The 22,505-nt window shown below is 46.9% G+C and overlaps 2 protein-coding genes across 4 annotated transcripts in view; both read right to left on the bottom strand.

Moving 5' to 3' along the window:
- The window catches only part of IPO5 (importin 5), a 35,145-nt gene extending 32,099 nt beyond the window's left edge, over positions 1–3,046 (bottom strand). Inside the window, exon 1 of the mRNA XM_035115138.3 lies at positions 2,947–3,046. Coding sequence (XP_034971029.1) covers positions 2,947–3,042 — 96 coding nt within the window. The 5' untranslated portion in view covers positions 3,043–3,046. The remainder of the gene's footprint in view (positions 1–2,946) is intronic.
- Positions 3,047–4,520: 1,474 nt separating this feature from the next.
- Positions 4,521–21,918, bottom strand: LOC118085315 (DNA dC->dU-editing enzyme APOBEC-3H-like). Of its 3 annotated transcripts, none has more exons than XM_088667529.1 (5): positions 21,692–21,918; positions 17,689–17,846; positions 16,501–17,080; positions 8,840–8,882; positions 4,521–8,479 (listed from the first exon to the last, which is right to left on the bottom strand). In XM_088667529.1, exons 3-5 carry the CDS (start codon positions 17,041–17,043, stop codon positions 8,289–8,291), a joined length of 777 nt encoding a protein of 258 aa, XP_088523655.1. In that variant the 5' UTR covers positions 17,044–17,080; positions 17,689–17,846; positions 21,692–21,918; the 3' UTR covers positions 4,521–8,288. The 3 variants fall into 3 exon arrangements, with proteins under 3 accessions (XP_088523655.1, XP_034971738.3, XP_060129339.2); XM_035115847.3 differs by lacking the exon at positions 21,692–21,918 and adding an exon at positions 20,334–20,684; XM_060273356.2 differs by lacking the exons at positions 17,689–17,846; positions 21,692–21,918 and adding an exon at positions 20,334–20,686.
- Positions 21,919–22,505: the final 587 nt, after the last annotated feature.

Raw genomic sequence — 22,505 nt, 5'->3', positions numbered from 1 at the left:
GGATTATGCAGCGGTGGTTCCAGGGCTGTTCTGACTATGCATAGTTTTGACTTTAGGCACAAACTCCCACCCCTCACCCCCACAGACTGCAACTGCTACGCAAGTTGTGTGTATTCACTTGGTATTCAAATTGCAAAGATCTTCAAGTTGACAGACATCCCTCTTGCATAATTCCAGAAAACAAACACAAAAAAGGTTCAGCGTTGAGGACATTTTCAAAGAAAAATTGAGCTCTTCACCCTAGATCAGGCATCCCCAAACTTTGGCCCTCCAGATGTTTTGGACTACAATTCCCATCTTCCCCGACCACTAGTCCTGTTAGCTAGGGATCATGGGAGTTGTAGGCCAAAACATCTGGAGGGCCACAGTTTGGGGATGCCTGCCCTAGATCCTGCTAACTCTCTCCAAAGTAAGCACAGTGGAGAAGTAAAAAAGACATCAAGACTAAAGACTGTCTATTTCCATACGCAAACCTACTCCAAAAACTAGTGATCTCAATCCTCTCTCCTAATTTGGTGACATCATATTCATTCATACTCAGCAGCGGCTGGTAAGGTGACTCGCCATGAAAAACTGCCACTGCACTCTGACAAAGGGCTGAGAGTGATTTCCTTTCCTTACACTTTTTGTGCTGGTAGACAGTGACACATCCTTCAATATGCAAATATCTGGTGATGAATGTGGCACCCCACTCCCATCTCCCAGTGCCAAGAAGAGCAGGAGTTCCCTTTTCTGCTCCCATACACTGTCTACCAGCAGCTTCGCCTACCTGACACACTGGCTGTTGCTATTCAGACTACAGTACTTTCAGGACCCTAACCCATGTGGACTTCCACTTAAAGAGCTCTCCTCAACTGGATGGCTTTCCAACAGGGGTTGGGTTAACCTTTTTCAGCATTTCATCCTGGGTAACCTTCCAGGGACCACACGCCACCACTGTCTATGTCCAGAGGCAAAAGGTTTTCCTCTTACATGGTCCTTACAACCTGGTCACATTATGAGCAGCACAAGAGAATTTATTTTTGCTCAACTACACCATTTGCCTCTTCTTTCATCCATGTTTTAGAAAACATACATGTATGCCAAGCTGGTATGTACAATGCTGAAAAATAATCAGACTGATCTGTTTTACATTGGGGTACTAAGAGCAGATTTTTTTTACCCTATTGTTCTCAATGAAAGAATGTGCTGAACTCTACTGACCACTCCAGTGATGTAAATGATAAAAGCCCCAGCACAGCCATCCAATGAGAAAATGCTAAGCCAGACACCGGTATTTATTTCAATGGAACAGAGATTCCCTACTAGGCTTTACAATAAAGGATGTAAAGCACTCCTGTGGGTGGAAATAAAGCATTATCCTGATTTACTAATTACAGAGAAATCCTGTAGTTCAGAGTTTTCTCTAATAATAAGACACATACAACAGAAAAGGGGGAAAGCTCCATTCAGTACCCTATTGAACACTGAACACTGAAGCCACTTCACAGATTAGGAAACACAAAGCTTAAGAGACAGGTTCATTATCTCATGGTTCATGCAACAAGCTCTGCTAAGTTTTCAAGAGATCTACATCCCTCCAGCCACAGTAAACTGGGGGAAGGGAAAGTACGCATGACACTTATTTTAAGAATCCCTCCCTGATTACCACACAGCAAATTAGCTGAACTGTGAACATAAGACTCATTCTTCTTCAAGGCCCCATCCCTGCCCAGTGTCTTGGAAAGAGATGGCAATCAGAACAGACCCATCTCCCCCAGGTGCTCCAGAATGGCGCATGCCTATGTAAACAAATGAATGACAAAACTTAGATCAACACAGGAACATTGCAGCTGAGGTCATAAGCGGTATTTGCAGCTGTGCCTACCAATTAGTTTGCTATATACAGTAATGTTGTCCAACTTACCACAAACTACTCAGGTACAGCAAACTACTCAGGTACAGTACCCCTCTATCCCTCATCTGGCACTCCCCTGTAAATCTAATGGGAGGGTTGCACCTCCTGAGCCCATCCCTATAGAAAAGGGAACTGCGACCCCCAACCCCTTTCAACTCAGGGACGGCTGTGGGCAGGATTCGTGCGCTGCAGGGGGTGGAATTAGATGGCCCTTGGGAATCCCTTTCCAACCCTACAATGCTACGGCTCTATTCCAGTGATATTCCATTCTACATTTGTCCGGAGGGGTAGTTCAGCCAGGAAAGCATGAGACTCTTCATCTCAGGGTTGTGGGTTCGGGAACCCCCCCCCCACCGTTGGGTGAAAAGACTCCTGCACTGCAGGGGGTTGGAATGGATGTTCCTCGTGTTCCAACAGTTCCATCCTATTAATCTAAGGGCTTGATCGAGGAGGCCATGGTGGCTCCAGCCTCGGGCGCTTATCTCCACGACCAGGGTCAGGTTTGAGTGGAGAACGAGGAAAAGGAAATTGAAAATAGAATGGGGGGGAAGGGGAGAAAAAGGGAGAATACTGAGAGATCATGGCCAGCACTAGAAATGTGGGATAGCGCATTAAAATCATGGGATGTGGAAGGGGAAAAGGTCAGGGTGGATGGGATGGGGAGGATCCTCTGAAAGGCCCATGTTTAGAGAGAGGGAACACGGGGGCCGGATTTCCCAAGCTGAAAGAGGAGAAAATAGGTAAGAGCCGGTGCGAGGGATGCGAGGCGGAGGTGCCGCCCAGGGGGGGGGAATGGGGGGGAGGGCGGTTGGTGGCTGAAACGCCCCCCAGGCCAACGGCTCTAACGGCCGCCGGCCCCGTTTGTGGAGATTCCGGCCGGAGCACGTGGGCCCCGCGCGCGCACGCCGGCCGAGACACACACACACTCGGCGCTGGGAGGCTGACAGGGCAAGGCCGGGTCCGGACAGCGCGGTCAGCCGAGGCTGGAGCCGGCGGGAAAGAGAGAGCGGGGAACAGGGGGCGCGAAAGAACGCGAAGCCGCCAGTCACCTCGGCCTGTTTCCGGACGACATTGTCCGGGCTGAGCAGGTTGCCTAGGAGAAGGTAGAACTGCTGCTGCTCCTGCTCCGCCGCCGCCGCCGCCATGGCTGCCTGAGAGAGAGAGAGAGGCCAGCCGGGCAGGGAGGAGGGAGGAGGGAGGCAGGAGGCGGGGACTCCAGGCCGCGCACCGACCACAGGGAGGCGGAGCCGCCGCCGCCGCCGCGCTTCTGGTGAACTTCTCCCCGCCCCTGCCGGCAACACAGACACTCGGCGCCGGGCAGTGCTGCGGCGCTCCCATTGGGTGCAGGGCGAAAAGCGGCGCTGCTCCGATTGGGCCGTGGCCGAGCCGCCTTTGTGATTGGGCGGGAGGGCGCCATTGTGAAGTCACTTCCCTCTCGCCTCCCTTAGTCCGCCTCCCTCTCTCTCTCCCCCCTTGTAGCAGGGGGCGAGGGGGCGGGTGGAGAGAAGCGGCTTGCTTCATCGAGCTGGGCGCCCATTGGCGGGAGGCCCTAAGAGAGGTTCTCTGGCTGGGCGGGAAAACAGTAGAGCGGCCAATAGCGAGGGAGTAGGGGGCGGGGGAGAGAGTGCAGGAAAAACGCGGGAGAATGTGCGGGGACTTGGCCGGGGAGGGGTAGGCCCGGCGCGCTGCTCCTGATCTTCGTTGCGCGAAGCGAGCGCGTTGGCTTTTTGTTGTGACCTTACCGCCCCGAGTGGGAACCACCGTGTCCTTTAAGCACAGACCCTCCAAGTGCCCCTATTTTTCCAGAAACAGTCCTGGTTTCTGATTTGTCCCGCTTTTCCTTAGGACGTCCCTGTTTTCATCGGAGAGATGCTGGAGGTTATGGTAGGACGTCCCTATCTCCCCTATTTTCATCGGAGAAATGTATGCGAGTTATGCGACCCCCCAGCCAAGGAAACGAGTAACAATACAACCTTTAGAAGATACTTGAAAGCCGCCCTGTGTAGGGAAGTTTTCTAATGTTTTATATATGTTGGAAGCCGCCCAGAGTGGCTGGGGCAACCCAGTCAGATGGGTGGGGTTTAAATAGTAAAAAATATAATTCCTATTTTCATCAGCGAAATGTTGCAGGGTATGTAAGTAGCCCCTGACTGGGGGTGAGAAATAGAATTGAAATGTAGGGAGAGGCTACTGGACACACTCCAACTAGGCCCATTTTTTGGTTCCCTGCCCTGGTAAAGACCCCGTTTTGCCTATTTATAGTAGACATCTGTAGGACTGCACTGTGATTTTTTTGATTATAGGTTGCTACATGTCATCTTGCTGTGCTATCGCTTTATAAATGACCACACAGCTGCCAAAACTGTCTTCCTTACTGCCCATAACCATCTTGCCACATAGTGAATGTGGCTGAATGTGTGTCAAGTAGTCCTCTTGTGAGGTTAAACATGTTTAAGGTTTGGGCTCCAAGGAAGTCGTTGCAGTCAGCTTTGTTAACACATCTCACCCATGAAAGATAGGGTAAATGAATGCTGCATATAATGGATGAAGAAAAGCCTTCTGCAATTGGGTATTTGTGTGTGTAGGATGAAAATTATACACCACAATATGAGAACATACTTGGTATGATTACACAAATATCTTTATTTTTATAATCTGTGAAATGCACAGTGGTGAACACAGAAAGATTTGTATCCCACAAAAATTTGTTGAGTCCCAGACCATTATTGAATATAGAGTTCTGAGAGTTTCATGGAAATTATGTCATAGCATTTCATGGTCTATTAAATCACAGTACACGATTTCATATGATGATGGTATGGTTGTGTTCTAGCCTAGTGCAAGTAATCTTAGAGCACTTCTATGGCAAAAGTAGTTTTTATTTTCTTTTGAGCCATCAAAACAACTTGTTCCCATGTGAAGATAGCAAGCCTTTCATTACTGTCCTTTGCTTGTCTACTCTGGCGTAAGTGCCATAGAGTTAAATGGAACCTACTCCCAAGGATGCATATGTGTGGCTAGGCTTGCAGCCTTTAGTCAGTTACACTGAATCTAGAGTTGCTGTCTCCATGTAATTCCTTATCCCCTCCCAGCTATTCTAAACTTCTAAATTCTAAATTTTGTTTTAAAAAATCAAGGTTATTTCATGGCTGTCTTATTAAGGGTTAAACATGAGGTGCATGATCATAATTATTGCATCACCACTTTGTCACAATGGTGACAAGTTTCTCAGTCCTGTTAACCCCTATGATTGGAAATGCAGTAAAGTTTGATCATGTTGCTAATAAGAGTGATATATCTGTATGACCTCCAGTGCTACTATTCTAGAAAAAGAGCTCCCGGAACTTGCCATGAACAAGTTCTCTTATAATGGCAATGCTGCCCAAGTTCTCGCTGAAAAAAAGCCGTGTGAGGAGGAGATTTGTAACTAGCCCTAGCAATATTCTGCTACAAATTTACCTTATTTGGCTTCTTTGAATTGTTACAAACCACTACAGCATGGACATAATAAAAGGAACAATAGTACAGTAAATAAAAATTGCCACTGGTTTTTTTCTACCACGATAGCTGCTACTCAGGCTAAAGGGGGGGGGGGCGGGGATCAAAGATAAAACCTGCACACTTGTTTGAAATGGAATGATATTGGCTTCATAATTCCATGAAAATTGGCAAGAAGAAGAAGTGTAGAAATGTTTTGGCACCTTCAAGATTATTTTGGTTAGCAAGCTTGAGACAACCCCAATGTTTGCAGAAGTACAAAAATATATTTAGGGGACTCCCCACCCCACCCCCACAAAAAAGCCAATTGAGGACTGAGTGGATATAGAATGCTGACGGACTGCTGGAAAAAAAACAGTGCTGGGGAATAATGCACACCAACCATGGAAAAGTGTGTGGCTGGTTGGCATTATTCCTGAGCGGCATCACCCCACACAGGACCAATTGGTTGCAGGTCTCATTTGTTACTTTCAAATATCAAGCTCATGATAAATACTTTATAAAAAAAAATTCAGAGAAATCTTTGATGTGCACAAGCACAGATAACATGGTGAGGAGCTGGGTCTTGCTACAAAGAAATCCATCAGAATTGCTTCATTCCTCCAAACCCAAGTTAAAAAAAATTACAATGTATATCAAAATACAGGCATACAAAGAAAAATATGAGGGTATTATAAAGCTGTTATAGGAATTCTAAAGTCTTAGATGTAGAACAAATGTGGATAATTGCACAAGGTAAACACACATACCTAAGTATATAAAACACATGCCGTACAAAGGAGCAATCCAAAAGCCATCTTGGCTCTCCTAAAGATTCTAAATATTTCCTCTGCCTCCTTAATCCCTCTTGCCTGAGACCAGGTACTGTAGGCTGATAGCAATCAGGGGAAGTTTCTGGAGGGATTCCTCTCTCATTAATTGTCATTGCCTGCCCAGATGCTCTGCATTGAGGGTTGTCTGATGGGCATCCTGATTGTCTTATCAAATGCTAATGTTTTTTTTGTAAACTGTGTCTGGAACTATGTAAAACTTGCTAAATCCTCAGGATTTATCACACCTTGGCCTGCCTGAGGCACAGTAACCCCACCTTATGTCTGATGTAATTGCTGGCTGTTTGTAGAGGTGTCCTTCTCCAAGCCAAAATGCAAACCCTTAAAAGAGATTTAAAAATTCCTTCAGTAGCACCTTAAAGTTTGGATAAAGTGTGGCAAAGTTTCCTAGCATATTCTGTGGGATAAGTTGATTGAAGAGGGTTCTTAATTCTAAGACCCTTAGGTACAATGTCCAGGTTTTTGCATTTAGTCAGAAAGAAGATGTCAGTTTGTACCCGTGCAAGTTTCTTGGTGAGGTTGATGGACTTCCATTTCATGCGGCTCAATGTGGTGCCTTCCATAGTTCTAGTTACAGGTAGGTAGCCGTGTTGGTCTGAGTCGAAGCAAAATAAAAAAATTCCTTCAGTAGCACCTTAATTTTTTATTTTGCTTCGACTCAGACCAACACGGCTACCTACCTGCCTTAAAAGAGATGTTTCTTATTGGTTCTGGGTCTCTCTTGCCTCCTTGCAAGGAGGGGAGGGAACTCTGTTGAACAGAAAAATAAAGATCTGCCTTGCTTTCACTGCACCCTGCCTCCGTCCATTCATTTCTGACCGATCATGGACTTAGGGGACTCAGTCCCTTGGGGAGTTGGGCAGCAAAAGCCAACCACCTCTATTTTTTCTATATCAAAGCCAAATATAAAGTATAACCATCACTTTCTATTCATGTATTTAAAATTTGATATATGAATTGTAGAGCTGGAAAAGGTTCAGAAGGGGGATACCAAAAATTATTATTAAAGGGCTGAAGCACCTCCCCTATGAGAATAGGTTATACTATTTGGAGAGGACGGGCATGTTAGAGGCATATAAAATTGTGCATAGTGTGCAAAAAGATGATAGAAGTCCCCCCTGCAGTAATAGTAGCACCTGGGGATATCCAATGATGCTGACGGGAAGATTCAGCAGACAAAAGGAGGTTCTTCACACAGTAAACAAGAATGGCTATGTATTGTCTGCAGTGATAGATGCCATGTACCTCTGAATACCACACCGGTTGTTGGGAATCACAAGTTCTGTTGTGCTTAGGTCTTGCTTGTGGGCTCCCCATAGGCATTTGGTTGGCTGCTGTGAGAACAGAAGGCTGGACTTGGATGGGCCTTTGATCTGATCCAGCAGATCTCTTATGTTCTTATAACAATGTATAAAGAATCATAATTTAAAACCGGACAACATACTGTATTTTTCCGTGTATAAGACTAGTGTTTTTTCTTTTTAAAAAAGAGCTTTAAAATTTGCCCTCATCTTACACATGGGTAGTGCAGAGGGCAGTTGGGCGGTTGGTAGCAGCCGGGAACAGGAGATTTTCTGCAGCGACAGGGTGGGTGACTGGTGGCTGTGTGAAGGGCTATTTGCAATTGGCTGCCTCTGTGTCAATAGCGGGATTGTTTGTCAGTGGTGGGTGAGTGGTTTTTGGCACTTCCACCCCCCAAAAAGCTCGATAACTCTGGGCACTCCCCCCCAAAAAAGCTCCAAAACTGTGGGCAATCCCATCCAAAAAAAGCTCAGCAACTCTGGCAATCCTCTGGGAAAGAAAAGCTCAACAACTCTGTGCCATCTCCCCCCATTTTCTTAAATCAGAGTCCTCAAATATAGGGGGCGTCTTATACATGGGGGCATCCTATAGATGGAAAACTATGGTAAATAACAAAACAAAACAAAACACCATTGATAGCAATTGCCAGTGGCAACATTCAAACAGCACTCAGCCCAGCAATACTAGAAAATCTAAACCCATCTGTCTGCCATGCATCCATTATAGGTGGATCAGGGAAAATGATGGCAACATCTACGTCTCTAGTCTTCTGAGAAATCAAGTTTCCTTTTAATTCCTGAGACTGCTTCTCTTGTTCCGGGAGAACGGTTCAATTTCCGAGGAGTCTCTGGTTCTGATAGCTGATTTCTTTCCATTGCTGGTGATTGACAGTGACCATCCAAAGGAATATCTGGTTCGGAATTTTCTTGGGCACCAAGTTGTGTTATACGAGCTAAAATTATTTTTAAAACAACCTGTTACAATCACATTTAGAACTTTGGGAAATATAATATTCTGTAGGCTAGTTTCATCAAACCCCAGTGTCCAGTGGTGTCCTTCATACAGACAGCTCTTTGATCTAGTAGACTCTCAGTGTAACTCCCTGCAGCACCCAATGTTCCCCTAACATGAGCTCAAGAGGGTCTGGGGGGGGGAGCTGTCTGGGAGAGAGGGGAAACTGGCAAAAATTCTCACCCTCCCCATTGTTCTGAGGAAAGCCATCACTGGATCTAAGAACTTTTGTCGGCTCTAAGGACACCACTGGATACAGCACACTGAGTTTCTATTAGATTTAATATACTGTTGACATTACCTGAAATGCTGTCTGAATCAATCATTTTGTCATTTTCTTCCTCCTGGGGTAAAAAAACAACAACACAAGTTGGGGCAGAGGACTATATAAGAGACCATTGGTTAAGTTGAAGCATTCGTGAAGATATAGGCTAGATCTACAAAACACTCTTTAAATGCTCTGCAAAAAAACCATTGTAAAGCTCACAATTCAAAACATCATTGAGTTGCAATTTCATCTGGTGCCACTGTGTTATAATACATTTATAATGTTGTATTTTGACTAATGTCGTTGAGTCCATAATCTCCTCTGTATGTTACCATACACACAACTGAATTTTACAGTATAAAATTGACTTGTTGCTGAACATTAAACAGATTGATATAGTACACACATAAAAGTATTAATAAGCCAAGTCTGTAGCACAGGGCTAGCTGACACGAAGCTCTCCAGATGTTATGAACTACAAATCCCATCATCCTTGACTAGGGATGGGAGAGAAATTCTATTCAGTTTGCATTTAAAGGCCAATCTATCAAATTCTCACTTCCTGAAGCATGATAATAGCCAGCAGTTATTTCTGTAATTGTGGTAGCTGTGTTTCCAGCTGTTGTTAAATTTGCTGTGGCAAAATCCATGTTGTAGGACCGGGGTCATATTAACATTTGTCCATGCAATTCTGAACATGCATGCAATTTAAATTGTGTGAGGGGGGAAATTAATCTGGTTCACTTTGCACATCCCAAACTGATACAAAAACCTAAATGTAGGTTTCCTTCAACATTCCCACATATTGAAATCTGCAGTGCAATTTTCCAACAAAAAATGCATACATTGGGGGGGGAGAAAAATGCACACAAATGAGTATATTAGTAGAAATAAAGTACAAAAATGCATTATATTAGGGGAAATGGCTTGCAAAAAATGCTTATATTAGGCCAAATAGAACAAATGCACATGGAAATGTATGGATATTGTGTGAACTTTAATTCTTTAAAAGCAAGCTGATGCACATATTGGGTGAATTGAGATAAGATTTAGAAAATGAGAAAGTAAAACTAGCAGATTTGTCCAGTCCTATGGTGAACCCTCCCTTTCTAGCTCTTAATCTCAGGAACCTGATTCGGCATCATTTTAGCAACACTGGATACAAGGAAATGTGCCACTCTCAAAATGTTTCCTGTACTTTATATGTACTGCTTGCATTTAATCTATAAATAAATAGCACTTTCCAGTGCTTAGAAAAGTTTAGGTACTTTATCCGTGTTTAACACCGATAACATAATTGTGAGGGACAGGGGATATCGCGAAGTCCCTCCCCTCCTGAGTTCAAGCCCATCCCCGAGCACAGGGGAAAGCAGAGAGAGTTCCGATTCCAATGGGGAAGCAGGAAGTCGTGTCCGAGGCTCAGGCAAGGTAGAGGAGCCAGGGTCCCAGGTGGGACAGGAAGGGGCGAATAAGGGGGGGAGACCCATCCCCCCAACTCCGGAATTACGCAGAAAGAGGAGGGGAAAGAGGATGGGTCTGCCAAAGCTTTTGTGTTGGAGAAAGACGCGCCAAAAGCCATTCGGAGGTTCTGGAACCGACTGACCACATCACTCCGTGTAAATAGCAATGACTTCAGCACTGTAAATACGCAGCACCAATAAAAGAATAAAATGCAGAGCTGCGTAGCGTCGTTACTCTGAAGTAGCCCACTCCGGCCACTGTGACAGCAACCTCCGAATCCTTTTTTGGGCTACTTTGGAGTTGCCGGGATGAGCGTGTCAGAGGCGGAGAGATGGCGGCAGATCGCGGAGAAAGCCCAGCAAGAACTGCAGCAGCTGTCGCTGCAGGCGCAGGGGGAATTGAAGGCAGCTAAAGAAGAGACTAAGAAGGTCCAGGACGACCGGCTACAACTTGCGGAACAGGTGAGAGCGCTACAGGAAAGAGAGCAGGAATTAAGGGCGGTGGCGGTAGACCTCCAAAACAAGCTGGATGCAGAGAAAAACAAGGCGGGAGGGGCACCCCAAGTCCAAGTGCTGCCAGGAAGGAGAGCCGGGACCCTAGTAAGCAAGTTCAATGGAGACCCGAGGGAATATCAGGGCTTTGAGACTGAGATTGTGTATGCTCTTGAGCTGCACCACGATGAGTTCCCCGATGATGAGCACAGGGTAGCGTTTATTGTGGAGCACCTTACCGGGGCAGCCAGGGAGTGGCTAAGACCGTTAATCGCAACAAAGAATCCTTGCATGAAGAATGTCAAACTATTTCTAGAAGGTTTGAAAACGATGTATTCGTCCGATAGTCATATGGACCAGACTAAGGAGGAACTTCATAATTTACGCCAAGGAAATATGACAGTTCGCGCGTATTGGGCGAAATTCACCATGCTGGTGCACAGATTGGGGTGGGAACTAGAGTCACCCCCAATGCAAGCGGCGTTCTACTTGGGGTTGCATGAGGAGGTGAAGGATGAGCTCTCGAGAGGTCCAAAGCCCAGTAATATGGATCAGCTGAGCAAAGCGGCTCTGGCGGTGGGGGTGAGACAGGAATCCCGGTGGAGCGACAAGCAAGCAACGCGCGCAAAGCGGGCTTGGTTCCCACGGTCGCAGGAGAAGCCACTCCCCCAACAACCCTTTCAAGCCACGCCTGGGGCCAGCCAGGACCAGGAACCCATGCAGATTGATAGCGCGCGCGCGCGGGCTTTTCAAACCCCAGCGGCGCCAAGACGCAAGGAGGGAAGATGTGGGAATTGCTTTCTCTGCAACTCCCCCCAGCATCTCGTCAGAGACTGCCCACACCGCAGGGAGTGGCAAGGAAAGGCGGGAACGGTTGTGCCCTCCCCCACTGACGCAGCACCACAGCAGGGAAACGGGAAAGCCTGGCTGCAGGAGACAAGGGGCAGCAGCCAGGCACAGTCAGCAGACAACAGCCCCAGCCCACCCACCCGCACAGAGAGGAGCAGAGCCAGCCCACCCCTCCCAGAGCAGGAGTGGTTCTAGAAGTGACGCTCACGCTCCCAAATGGCTATCCCCTGACGGTCCTCGCCCTAATTGACAGTGGGGCGTCAGCGAACTTCTTCTCGAGAAACTTTGCAGAAGAGCACCAGATCCAGCTTCTGCAGCTGGATTTTCCTCTGCACGTGGCGACCATTGACGGCAGAGGGCTGCTGGGAGGGGCCATCACTCATCAACCCCCCCCCATGAAAATGACGGTGGGAAGGCACTCAGAGACACTGGCATTCAACGTCACCACCATCTCAGACCCCCCCCATCGTCTTGGGCATGAGCTGGCTGGCGCGCCACGACCCCTCCATCAGTTGGCACCAGAGATGCATCACTTTTGGACCGGACTTTTGCCTGGAACATTGCATGCAGCACCAACCAGGGGAGGGGCCTCCCATAGCCACGGTGGCCACCATGCACGTCAAAGGGGGTGAGGCGATACCCAAGCCGTACTGGGACCTGCAGGAGGTCTTCAGCGAAGCGGAGTCCGACCACCTACCCCCACACAGGCCTTTTGACTGCCAGATCAACCTGGTGCCAGGGGCAACTATACCCCCAGCCAAGCTGTACGCCATGTCAGACCAGGAACTGGAGGATCTGCGCGCTTTCATCGACAAGAACCTCAAGCGGGGGTTCATCAGAGAAAGCAAGGCAGCAGGGGGCAGCCCGGTCTTCTGGGTGGACAAGAAAGACACGCAACAGCGCCGTCTTGTGGTGGATTTTAGACGGCTGAATTCAGTGACAGAGCCAGTGGCTTTCCCCATGCCCAGAGTGGATGATCTCCTGACAGCGGCACGCAGGGGCAAGATTTTCACCAAGCTAGACCTGAGGGGGGCGTACAACTTGATCAGGATCCGGGAAGGCGATGAATGGAAAACCACGATGTTCACGCCTCTGGGCTCTTTTGAATATCTGGTGATGCCCTTCGGGTTGCAAGGGGGCTCAGCATGCTTCCAGGCCTTCATGCACCACGTCCTGGGGTCCCTCCTCTTCAGGAAATGCTTGGTCTTCCTGGATGACATCCTTATCTATTCCGATGACCCAGTGCAGCATGTGAAAGATGTCAGGGAGGTGTTGCAGCGCCTGAAGGAGAACCACCTGTATGTGAAGCTGGAGAAGTGCAAGTTTCACACCAAGGAGGTGGACTTCCTGGGCTACAAGCTGTCAGACAAGGGGCTGGCGATGGACAAGGACAAGGTGCAGGCCATCCTGGACTGGCACAGCCCCAGGACGCGCAAAGATGCCCAACGCCTACTAGGCTTCGCCAACTTCTACAGGAAGTTCATCAAGAACTTCTCTCGCGTTACGGCTCCCATCACTGACTGCCTGAGAGGCAAGCAGAAGTTCAGGTGGACACCAGAGGCGCAAGCAGCGTTCGAAAGCCTCAGGAGGGTGTTCGCCTCAGACCAGAACCTGTTCCACGTGGTTCAGGACGCGCCCCTACGCGTGGAGACAGATGCTTCTGATAAAGCTGTGGGCGCCATTTTGTTGCAACTGGACGCCAACAGAGAGTGGAGACCCTGTGCCTTCTTCTCCAGGAAGTTGACCCAGCCAGAGCGAAACTACACGGTGTTTGATCGGGAACTTCTTGCGATCCACGCTGCGTTCCAGCACTGGAGACACTTCCTGGTGGGCGCCAAGCACCCCATCCAGGAGTGCACAGACCACAAGAACCTGGAGTTCTGGAGAACTGCCAGGGTGCTCAACCAGCGGCAGATACGGTGGGCAGAGTTCTTCTCGAACTTCAACTTCTCCATCCACTACATCCCGGGAGAGCAGAATGTCAGGGCGGATGCCCTCTCCCGCAAGCCAGAGTACATGGAGGAGGAGGCGCCACCGGCACCCAGGCACATTTTCCCCCCGTCAGCATGGTCCTGCGGAGCAGCAGTGGTGAGCGACGCAGAACTCACAGCACTGACGGCAGCGGATGATTTTGCCAACCGCATCTTCAGAGAACTGAGAGGGGGGGGGAGCAGGCAAAAGACTTTGCAGAACGCAGGGGGCTGCTTTTCTACAAGGGTGCACTGTACCTGCCCACCACCCAGCTTAGACGTACGGTCCTCAAGCAGCTGCACGACAACCCAACGGCGGGTCATTTTGGGAGGGACAAAACCGCTCACCTAGTCATGAGACACTTCTGGTGGCCAGGGGTGCGGGAAGATGTTCGAGACTATGTACGGGGCTGTGACACCTGCCAGCGGGCAAAGGTGGTCAGAGCAGCGCCACCGGGATTGCTGGAGCCCTTAGCCACGCCACACAGGCCGTGGGAAGTGGTGTCCATGGACTTCATCACAGATCTGCCTTCTTCCAGGGGCAAGACCGCAGTGTTGGTGGTGGTGGACCTCATGTCCAAAATGTGCCACTTTATACCGTGTGCCAGGGCGGTCTCTGCAGAAGAGACAGCCAAACTGTTTGTGGATCACGTATTCAGACTGCATGGATTACCTTTAAGGGTTATTTCGGATCGTGGCCGCCAATTTGTTTCCAGGTTCTGGCGGCGGCTCATGAACCTCCTGCAGGTGGAGGTCAGCTTGTCGACGGCTAGACACCCGCAGACCAATGGACAGGCGGAGAGGGTCAACGCCATTCTGCAGCAGTACCTGAGATGCTACGTCAGCCAGCGGCAAACGGACTGGGTGGATCGCCTGCCACTGGCAGAATTTGCCTACAACAATGCGGTGCACGTCTCCACAGGGGTGTCGCCCTTTAAGGCCAATTACGGGCGCGACCTCAGATCTTTCCCAGAGGGGGAGGAGGAGGAGGAGGGCCCACAGGCTGAGGATTGGGCAGAGGAACTGGAGACGGTGCACCAGCAGCTCAGAGAACACTTGGAGAGAGCCAAGGAAGCGTACAAGAAGGGGGCAGATCGCCACAGGCGACCGGGGGAGGTCATTAGGGTGGGGGACAAAGTTTGGTTGTCCTCGGAGGGCCTTCCCATCAGAGGGAGGTGCAAAAAGCTGGCGCCCAGAAGGTTGGGCCCCTTCACGGTCACGCAACAGGTCAACCCGGTGGCATACAGGCTGGCACTGCCAGAGGACATGAGGGTGCACCCAGTGTTTCATAGATCGCTGCTGTCGCCGTACAGGGAAAGCAGCAGGCTCCGAGGCAGCGAACAAACCCCTGAGGGAGGGGGGGAGAGAGAAGGCAGGGAGCAACTCAATGAGGCCACGGCCATCCTGGACTCAAGGAGGGGGGTGGGGGGCCTGGAGTACCTCATGGCATGGGAGGATGCTCCACCGTCCCAGAATGAATGGGTCCCAGCCACTCAGATACAAGAGGAATTCCTGGTAGAAGAATTTCACGCCCTCTTTCCCCATAGACCCAAGCCCTGGCACATGGAAAGGGAGGGGGAGGGGGAGGAAGCACGGGAGAGCAGTTCACCATGGCGCTGGGAAGCGGAGTTTGAGGAACCAGAGGATGAGGTATGGGTGTCACCGAGATCCACCCAGTCAGAGGAAGGAGCAGACTGGCAGAACATTTTTACCCCTACCAGCTCTGACGCCACGGACTTTTTGGGATTCCCGTCCTCCCAGGCGGAAGGGGGGGGGCTCGCAGGACTGGGGGGAGGTGTTCACACCAACGGGCTCAGAAAGCACTGAGTTCTTAGGCTTCCAGTCGTCACCGACACCTGGGGGGGACCTGGGGAGGGGTGAAGGAGAGCTTGGGAGGGGGGTGGATGTGAGGGACAGGGGATATCGCGAAGTCCCTCCCCTCCTGAGTTCAAGCCCATCCCCGAGCACAGGGGAAAGCAGAGAGAGTTCCGATTCCAATGGGGAAGCAGGAAGTCGTGTCCGAGGCTCAGGCAAGGTAGAGGAGCCAGGGTCCCAGGTGGGACAGGAAGGGGCGAATAAGGGGGGGAGACCCATCCCCCCAACTCCGGAATTACGCAGAAAGAGGAGGGGAAAGAGGATGGGTCTGCCAAAGCTTTTGTGTTGGAGAAAGACGCGCCAAAAGCCATTCGGAGGTTCTGGAACCGACTGACCACATCACTCCGTGTAAATAGCAATGACTTCAGCACTGTAAATACGCAGCACCAATAAAAGAATAAAATGCAGAGCTGCGTAGCGTCGTTACTCTGAAGTAGCCCACTCCGGCCACTGTGACAATAATAATTTACATTCAAAGTGAAACAGATTTTCTGTTTGTGTGTGTTTTATATAAACCTGGTTGAAATTTAAGGCAAACTAATAATAAACTTAGTAAGTGTCCAACTGCGTTTCAAAGCAAATGGTAGCTCTGCACCTATAGCAAATATTGTACAGTTGTACCTTGGAAGTCGAACAGAATCTGTTCTGGAAGTCTGTTTGACTTCCAGAATGTTTTGAAACCAAAGAGGAAGCTCTTGCAGCCAATCAGAAGCCGCGGAAGCCCCGTTGGACGTTCGGCTTCCAAAAATAGTTGGCAAACTGGAACAGTCACTTCCGGGTTAGTGGCGTTCAGGAGCCAAAACGTTCAAGAATTAAGCTGTTCAAAAATGAAGGTACGACTGTACTGTATCAGGGGACAATGCAGAACTAAAAGGTTAAGAAGGGGTTTTATCATTCTTAGAACTGAGTCGAAGTCCACTTGGTGGATTTCCCTTACAACAAGCATTTGGAAAGCACTATGTTCTTCTACAACCCAACAAAATTTGTGTATCATTTTATCATTTATGATCTGGGTCAAAATTTTGCAATGCCTCCACCTCCCTTTTACCTGTTTCAAAAGTGTGTCCAGATCATTTGCATTCTCCTTGCTTTGTTCATCCAAATTTGACCATGGTGTAAAGTTTTCTGATGGGTGTACAAACAGATACAAACATTTTCTGTAATCGGATTTGTTCATCATTTTAATCGAAACCCCAGAGCTCTTCAGAAGGTGTAGACCTTTTCGTACTCTTTCTCTGTAAAAAAAATATGGCTTCGAAGCTCGTATTTCCATGCATATTCCACTTCTTTGTGCCATAAAAGATTTTATCCTGGCACTGCATTCATGGCAAGGGGCGTATGACACAAAAAAATTCAGTTCATATTTTCCTTTGGTTTTGTTTTTTGCGATATGGTCTTCAATATAATCTAAAACTAAAACTTCATCATGCTTGCCACGAGGATCATTGTATGCATAGCCCCATATTTCCCAAATCCGTTTTTCTTCCTTTTTAAAACTAAACAATAGTAATGTTTTGTTGAGTAGTCTTGTGTTATTAAAATGTTCTTGGAAGTCTTCTTTGGGCAATAGTTCTTTAAGGGCGAAGGGCATTTCCTCTGACAGTGCTAAGCCAGAAACTTTCAAAAGACTGTAAAGATAAAAAGGGCATTTAAAATCGAATAGGATCACTGCTTTTGTCCATCAGAACTGCAAGCACCACCGTCAACACATGGCTGGGTGGGGGTATTAGTTCTTCATTGGTACTGACCTTCAAAATGTGTGGGTAGTTGAGAGGCCTACTGACAGTACCCCCACTTACAGGGGCCAGCGGAGAGCTCCCAAAAGTCAGGGAAGGGGCAGGGCTGAGCCAGTCTCACAGCTGTGGCATGACTGCATTGGACCCCAGTTCAGGTCCACTTGTCCCACCCAACCACCGACTTTCCACCATAACTGCAATGAGTGGCAGAGCTGTCGATGTGACTGTGGCTCTGATGCTCCACAAATCCCCCCCTGGTAGGTGGCAGGAGTTGGGACTGCACTCAAAGTGTCCATTATAACCTGGGAGTCCCATTGAACTAAGAGTGACTTGCTACTGAGCTGTGGCGCTGTGGTCTAAACCACAGAGTCTAGAGCTTGCCGATCAGAAGGTTGGAGGTTTGAAACCCTGTGATGGGGTGAGTTCCCATTGCTCGGTCCCTGCTCCTGCCAACCTAGCAGTTTGAAAGCATGTTGAAGTACAAGTAGATAAATAGGTACCGCTCTGGCGGGAAGGTAAACGCCGTTTCCGTGCACTGCTCTGGTTCGCCAGAAGCGGCTTAGTCATGCTGGCCACATGTCCTGGAAGCTGTATGCCGGCTTCCTCGGCCAATAAAGCGAGATGAGCGCTGCAACCCCAGAGTCGTCCGCGACTGGACCTAACAGTCAGGGGTCAAACATAATTAGGGCTGCATTGTAAGAGGTCCTTTCTAATAAAGTGGTGGACAGGTGCCTTCACTGTATTGTTTTGGATGCCTGCTAAAAATGTTTTGTTAGGCAAGCCTGCTCGGACATGTAATTTTGTTTTGTGTATTTGTTTTAAAGATCAATTTTATTTATATCTTGATAACTTTTATGTCTCCATCTTGGTTCTCAAACTTAATCCGTTCCGGAAGTCCGTTCCAAAACCAAGGGGCGCTTTCTCATAGAAAGTATTGCAAAATGGATTAATCTGTTCTAGACTTTTAAAAACAACCCCTAAAACAGCAATTTAACATGAATTTTACTACCTAACGAGACCATTGATCCATAAAATGAAAGCAATAAACAATGTACTGCAGTTACACAATCAATCAATCTGTAGCTGAACTGGGTCCACACAGTCACAAAAACAAAACAAAAAGAGCCATAAAAACGCAAAATGAATAGCAAAATCAGACAGACCTCAGTGTAACACTCAAAACAGAGCACGTTCGGCTTCCGAAAAAAGTTCACAAACCAGAACACTTACTTCCATGTTTGCAGTGTTTGGGTTCCAAGTTGTTTGAGTACCAAGGTGTTTGAGAACCAAGGTACCAATGTACTTGTTTTTAACATTTGATTTGATGGGCATTTTAAAAGGAAGATTTTATATTGTTTTCTGTAAACAGCTTGGAGGTTTTGTTGATTAAGCTGCATATGCATCTTGTTAAATAATAAATAAAATTAAAATGTTTATGTAAAGTTGATCCCAACTAGCCACATCCTTTTCTAGTTGGCTTTGGTTATCCAGCCCCCCCCCCCCCAGCTATTGCTTCCACCCTCTCTCTTGGTTATCTTTCCAAACAGAATGAGACTTTTGGGGTAGTGAGAGCAGTACAGAGGCAGCCCCACCCTAAAAAGTATCTCTTTGTGACTCAAATAGTACTGCTAGAACCACAATTCCTAATGTTTAATTAAGCCAAAATGAATTTATTGAGTACAAGAAGAAACAGTGCCACGCGACAAGAAAATGGAAAGATAATCGTTCATGCTACCGTTATATGTGTCAACTTCAATATATTCATATAAATTGTGTCCTGCTCATTAGAAAGTGGAGTTGGACAATGTGATTGGCTTGGCTGGCAGAGAGGACAACCCTGCCCAGATTTTTTCAAGTGGAGGGTAGGGCCATCTACGGAACTAGTTTAGTCTGTGCAGACCATGTTGTTGTTGTTGTTGTTGTTAATTGAGCGCTCGCTCACTCCCACCAGAGCCACACAATTACTTCCAAAATGCTTCCATGCTATTTGTGCTATTTTGGGACCTTTTCAGTATTGGCCCCAACTTGGTGGAACGCTCTTTCACAGGAGACCAGGGCCCTGCGGGATTTGTCATCTTTCCGCAGGGCCTGCAAGACAGAGCTGTTCCGCCTGGCCTTTGGGTTGAACTTAGTCTGACCCCTGTGTTTTCCTCCCTCATGGCTTGGATTTATGGACTACTTAAAATCAGGCTGCATTTTAAATTTTAATACTGTATTTTAATCTGTATTTTAATTAATTGCTTTTTATGTTTTATTGTAATTTTATTGGTGTGAGCCGCCCTGAGCCCGGTTTTGACTGGGGAGGGCGGGGTATAAATAAAAATTTATTATTATTATTATTATTATTATTTTGCCTAAGGCTGGAGACAAATGTGGATTTTACCTTTTTAAAAAAGGAGGGGTGGATCATTGTGTATTTCTATCTGACATTTAGAAGACATCTGAAGGCAGCCCTGTATAGGGAAGTTTTTAATGACTGATGTTTTAATGTATTTTTAATCCTTTGTTGGAAGCTGTTCAGTGGGCGAGGTATATTATTATTATTATTATTAGTGTTATATTTCATCAGTCCAGCAGTCTCATGTGCAATCTGAAACCTGCACGCCCCCCCTACTGAAATCTATTTTGAATTATAGCTGCCTCCCCTCCCCCAATTCCATTTTATGACTCACATTGATTACTGTCTAGCCTAGGCATCCCCAAACTGTGGCCCTCCAGATGTTTTGGCATACAACTCCCATGATCCCTAGCTAACAGGACCAGTGGTCAGGGATGATGGGAACTGTAGTCCAAAACATCTGGAGGGCCGAAGTTTGGGGGTGCCTGGTCTAGCCTGATTAAGAGTTCTGGTGAACTCTAAAGCCTGCCATCTATTCTGTGACATTTTTATTGACTTAATAAAAGAATTGCCCTCATATGGATTTTGGAATATATCAGCTGTGTTTTCAGAACTATAATGCACAAATACGTTCTAAATAGCTTGGTTGGGAGTGACGGCAGCAGATACAATAAAAGTTCTGTCGGCTCTTCGCAAACGAAAGCAAGCAAACAATCTAAAGTTGAGAAGACAGTCAAATCACATTCCAGACTTGAATCCCCAGCCATACTATTTACATATTCCATATTCCACCACATGCAAACTTACCCAAATCTGTGCATTTCGGTTATTATTTAGGCCAGGTTTTGATGACATTTTTAGAAGCAGCTCTTGAGTTTCGGTTTTGCAGGAGATAAAAAAGTAGAACTTTATCCACTATGCCACCTAGTGGCATTTTTTTAAAAAATGTTAAAGATTCCCCCCTCCCCCGCCCTGGTAGCTTATTTGCTATCAGGGCAGACTTAGCTAAGCCTTGGGCTTCATGTGCCCTGGTAATGTTAAGCAACTATCTCTTTTCCCCTCTAGAGATTTCAAGTCAAGATCTTGCTGCCTCTCTCATGAAGGCTGTTGGTCTCTCTCTATCTGGATACGTCCTCACAGAGGGAGGATCTTAAGCAGCTGCCAGGGACATGTCATGACTCTGTTCTCACGATATACAGTGTTTGGGAAGAGCAAATAAATGGAGAGAGGAGAGGATAATCACTGTAGAGTCCTTGCTTCCCATTAATGTGTATGTGTATTCAGTTCCGTGTGTGCACTGCGGATACCACTTATAAACACCATCTCCAACTCCTTGAAATATTCCATCAACAATGTCTCCAATTTTTTTTACACATCACTTAGGAAGACAAGCAAACTAATACCAGTGTGCTGGAAGAAGCAAAGATCACCAGTGTTGAAGCAATGATTCTTCAACATCAACTTTGTTGGACTGGTCATGTTGTGCGGATGCCTGATGATCGTCTTCCAAAACAACTACTCTATTCCGAACATAAAAATGGAAAACGTAATGCTGCTGGTCAACAAAAGAGGTTTAAAGACTCTCTCAAGACAAATCTAAAAGTAGTATAAACACCAACAACTGGGAAACACTGGCCTGCGAGCGCTCCAGTTGGAGAACAGCTTTTACCAAAGGTGTCATGGGCTTTGAACACACTCGAACTCAGGACAAAAGGGAGAAATGAGCTAAGTGGAAGGCACGCTTGGCAAATCCTCACCACGATCAACTCCTGCCCAGAAACAATGTCCCCACTGTGGAAGAATGTGTGGATCCAGAATTGGCCTCCACAGTCACTTACAGACTCACTGTTAAAACTGTGGAAGACAATCTTACTCAGCTACGAGTGATCGCCAAAGAAGAAGACAGCTGTGAATATATATGACACTTTCCCTTTCACCTCCCCACTCCCACAGTCATGAATTGATTCAGGACTCACTGGTGATAATCAATAGGTTTTTCAGATTAATTTTTCAGTTCTCCAAATATGTTTTCATGACAATATCAACAGTGAGTGATCCTGGCAGAACTATATTGACAACACTGGAATCCAACTGAAAAAAAGGTTGGAAGGGGGGAGGGAATCATCATTTGCAACTCCAGAAATTAAACGATAATTTAAAATTACCTCAATCTGAGTTGGAGAGACTGCAGATACAATCTTGTGTCTTCTCAGGCGGAGTGGGCTGGAGACTTGTGGAGAGGAATACCTGGTTATGATGAAGCTGTCCAATGTCTGCTCAATGTCAGAACAAGATTTTGACTTGTTTTGACATAGATGGAACTACCACTGTGTCACTTATGTCTCAAGGATTTTTCAGTGCTTTATAAAGCTCACATCTGTAGGCAACGCCCTATCATGAGAAAGGAAAAACTTACCCATACTTTCTCACTGACATAATTAATGAATCATCTAAGCCAATTCCCTCTGTTTAATCTGCAAATAGCAAACAGACAATCACGGAAAATATAACCAAACCAATGAATATCAACTTTATACTTATCTGGAACATTTATGATTCCCAAGTGAACTATTGCACTTTAGACTGACAGAGATTAGTAATGTTTGTACACCATTGAATGTATGCATCAGGCTATTGCATTTGCATAGATATTTTGTTATTATTATTTCCACTGTTGCTATAATATATTTAATATTTTTCACTGTCAATTGCCATGGCTTTCTGTTTTTTTGTTTTGTGTTTGTCTCTCTTTAATCTGGGCATAACCTTGGTAAGATTACCATTTGTATATACTGTATACCATCTTTGTTTGATAACTATAATTCAGGAGCCACACCTTGTTCACTTTTGATCCTTACTTATTGTATGAAACAAAGAACTAGAAGTGGATCCACTAGTTTAATGGTTAAAGGCAAAGGGACCCCTAAACCATTAGGTCCAGTCATGACCGACTCTGGGGTTGCGGCTCTCATCTCGCTT

The sequence above is a fragment of the Zootoca vivipara genome, chromosome 4, assembly GCF_965207765.1.
Source record: "Zootoca vivipara chromosome 4, rZooViv2.hap1.1, whole genome shotgun sequence".
Lineage (NCBI taxonomy): Eukaryota > Metazoa > Chordata > Lepidosauria > Squamata > Lacertidae > Zootoca > Zootoca vivipara.
Note: the sequence above shows the minus strand (reverse complement) of the source record. Positions and strands in the feature narration are given on the sequence as shown.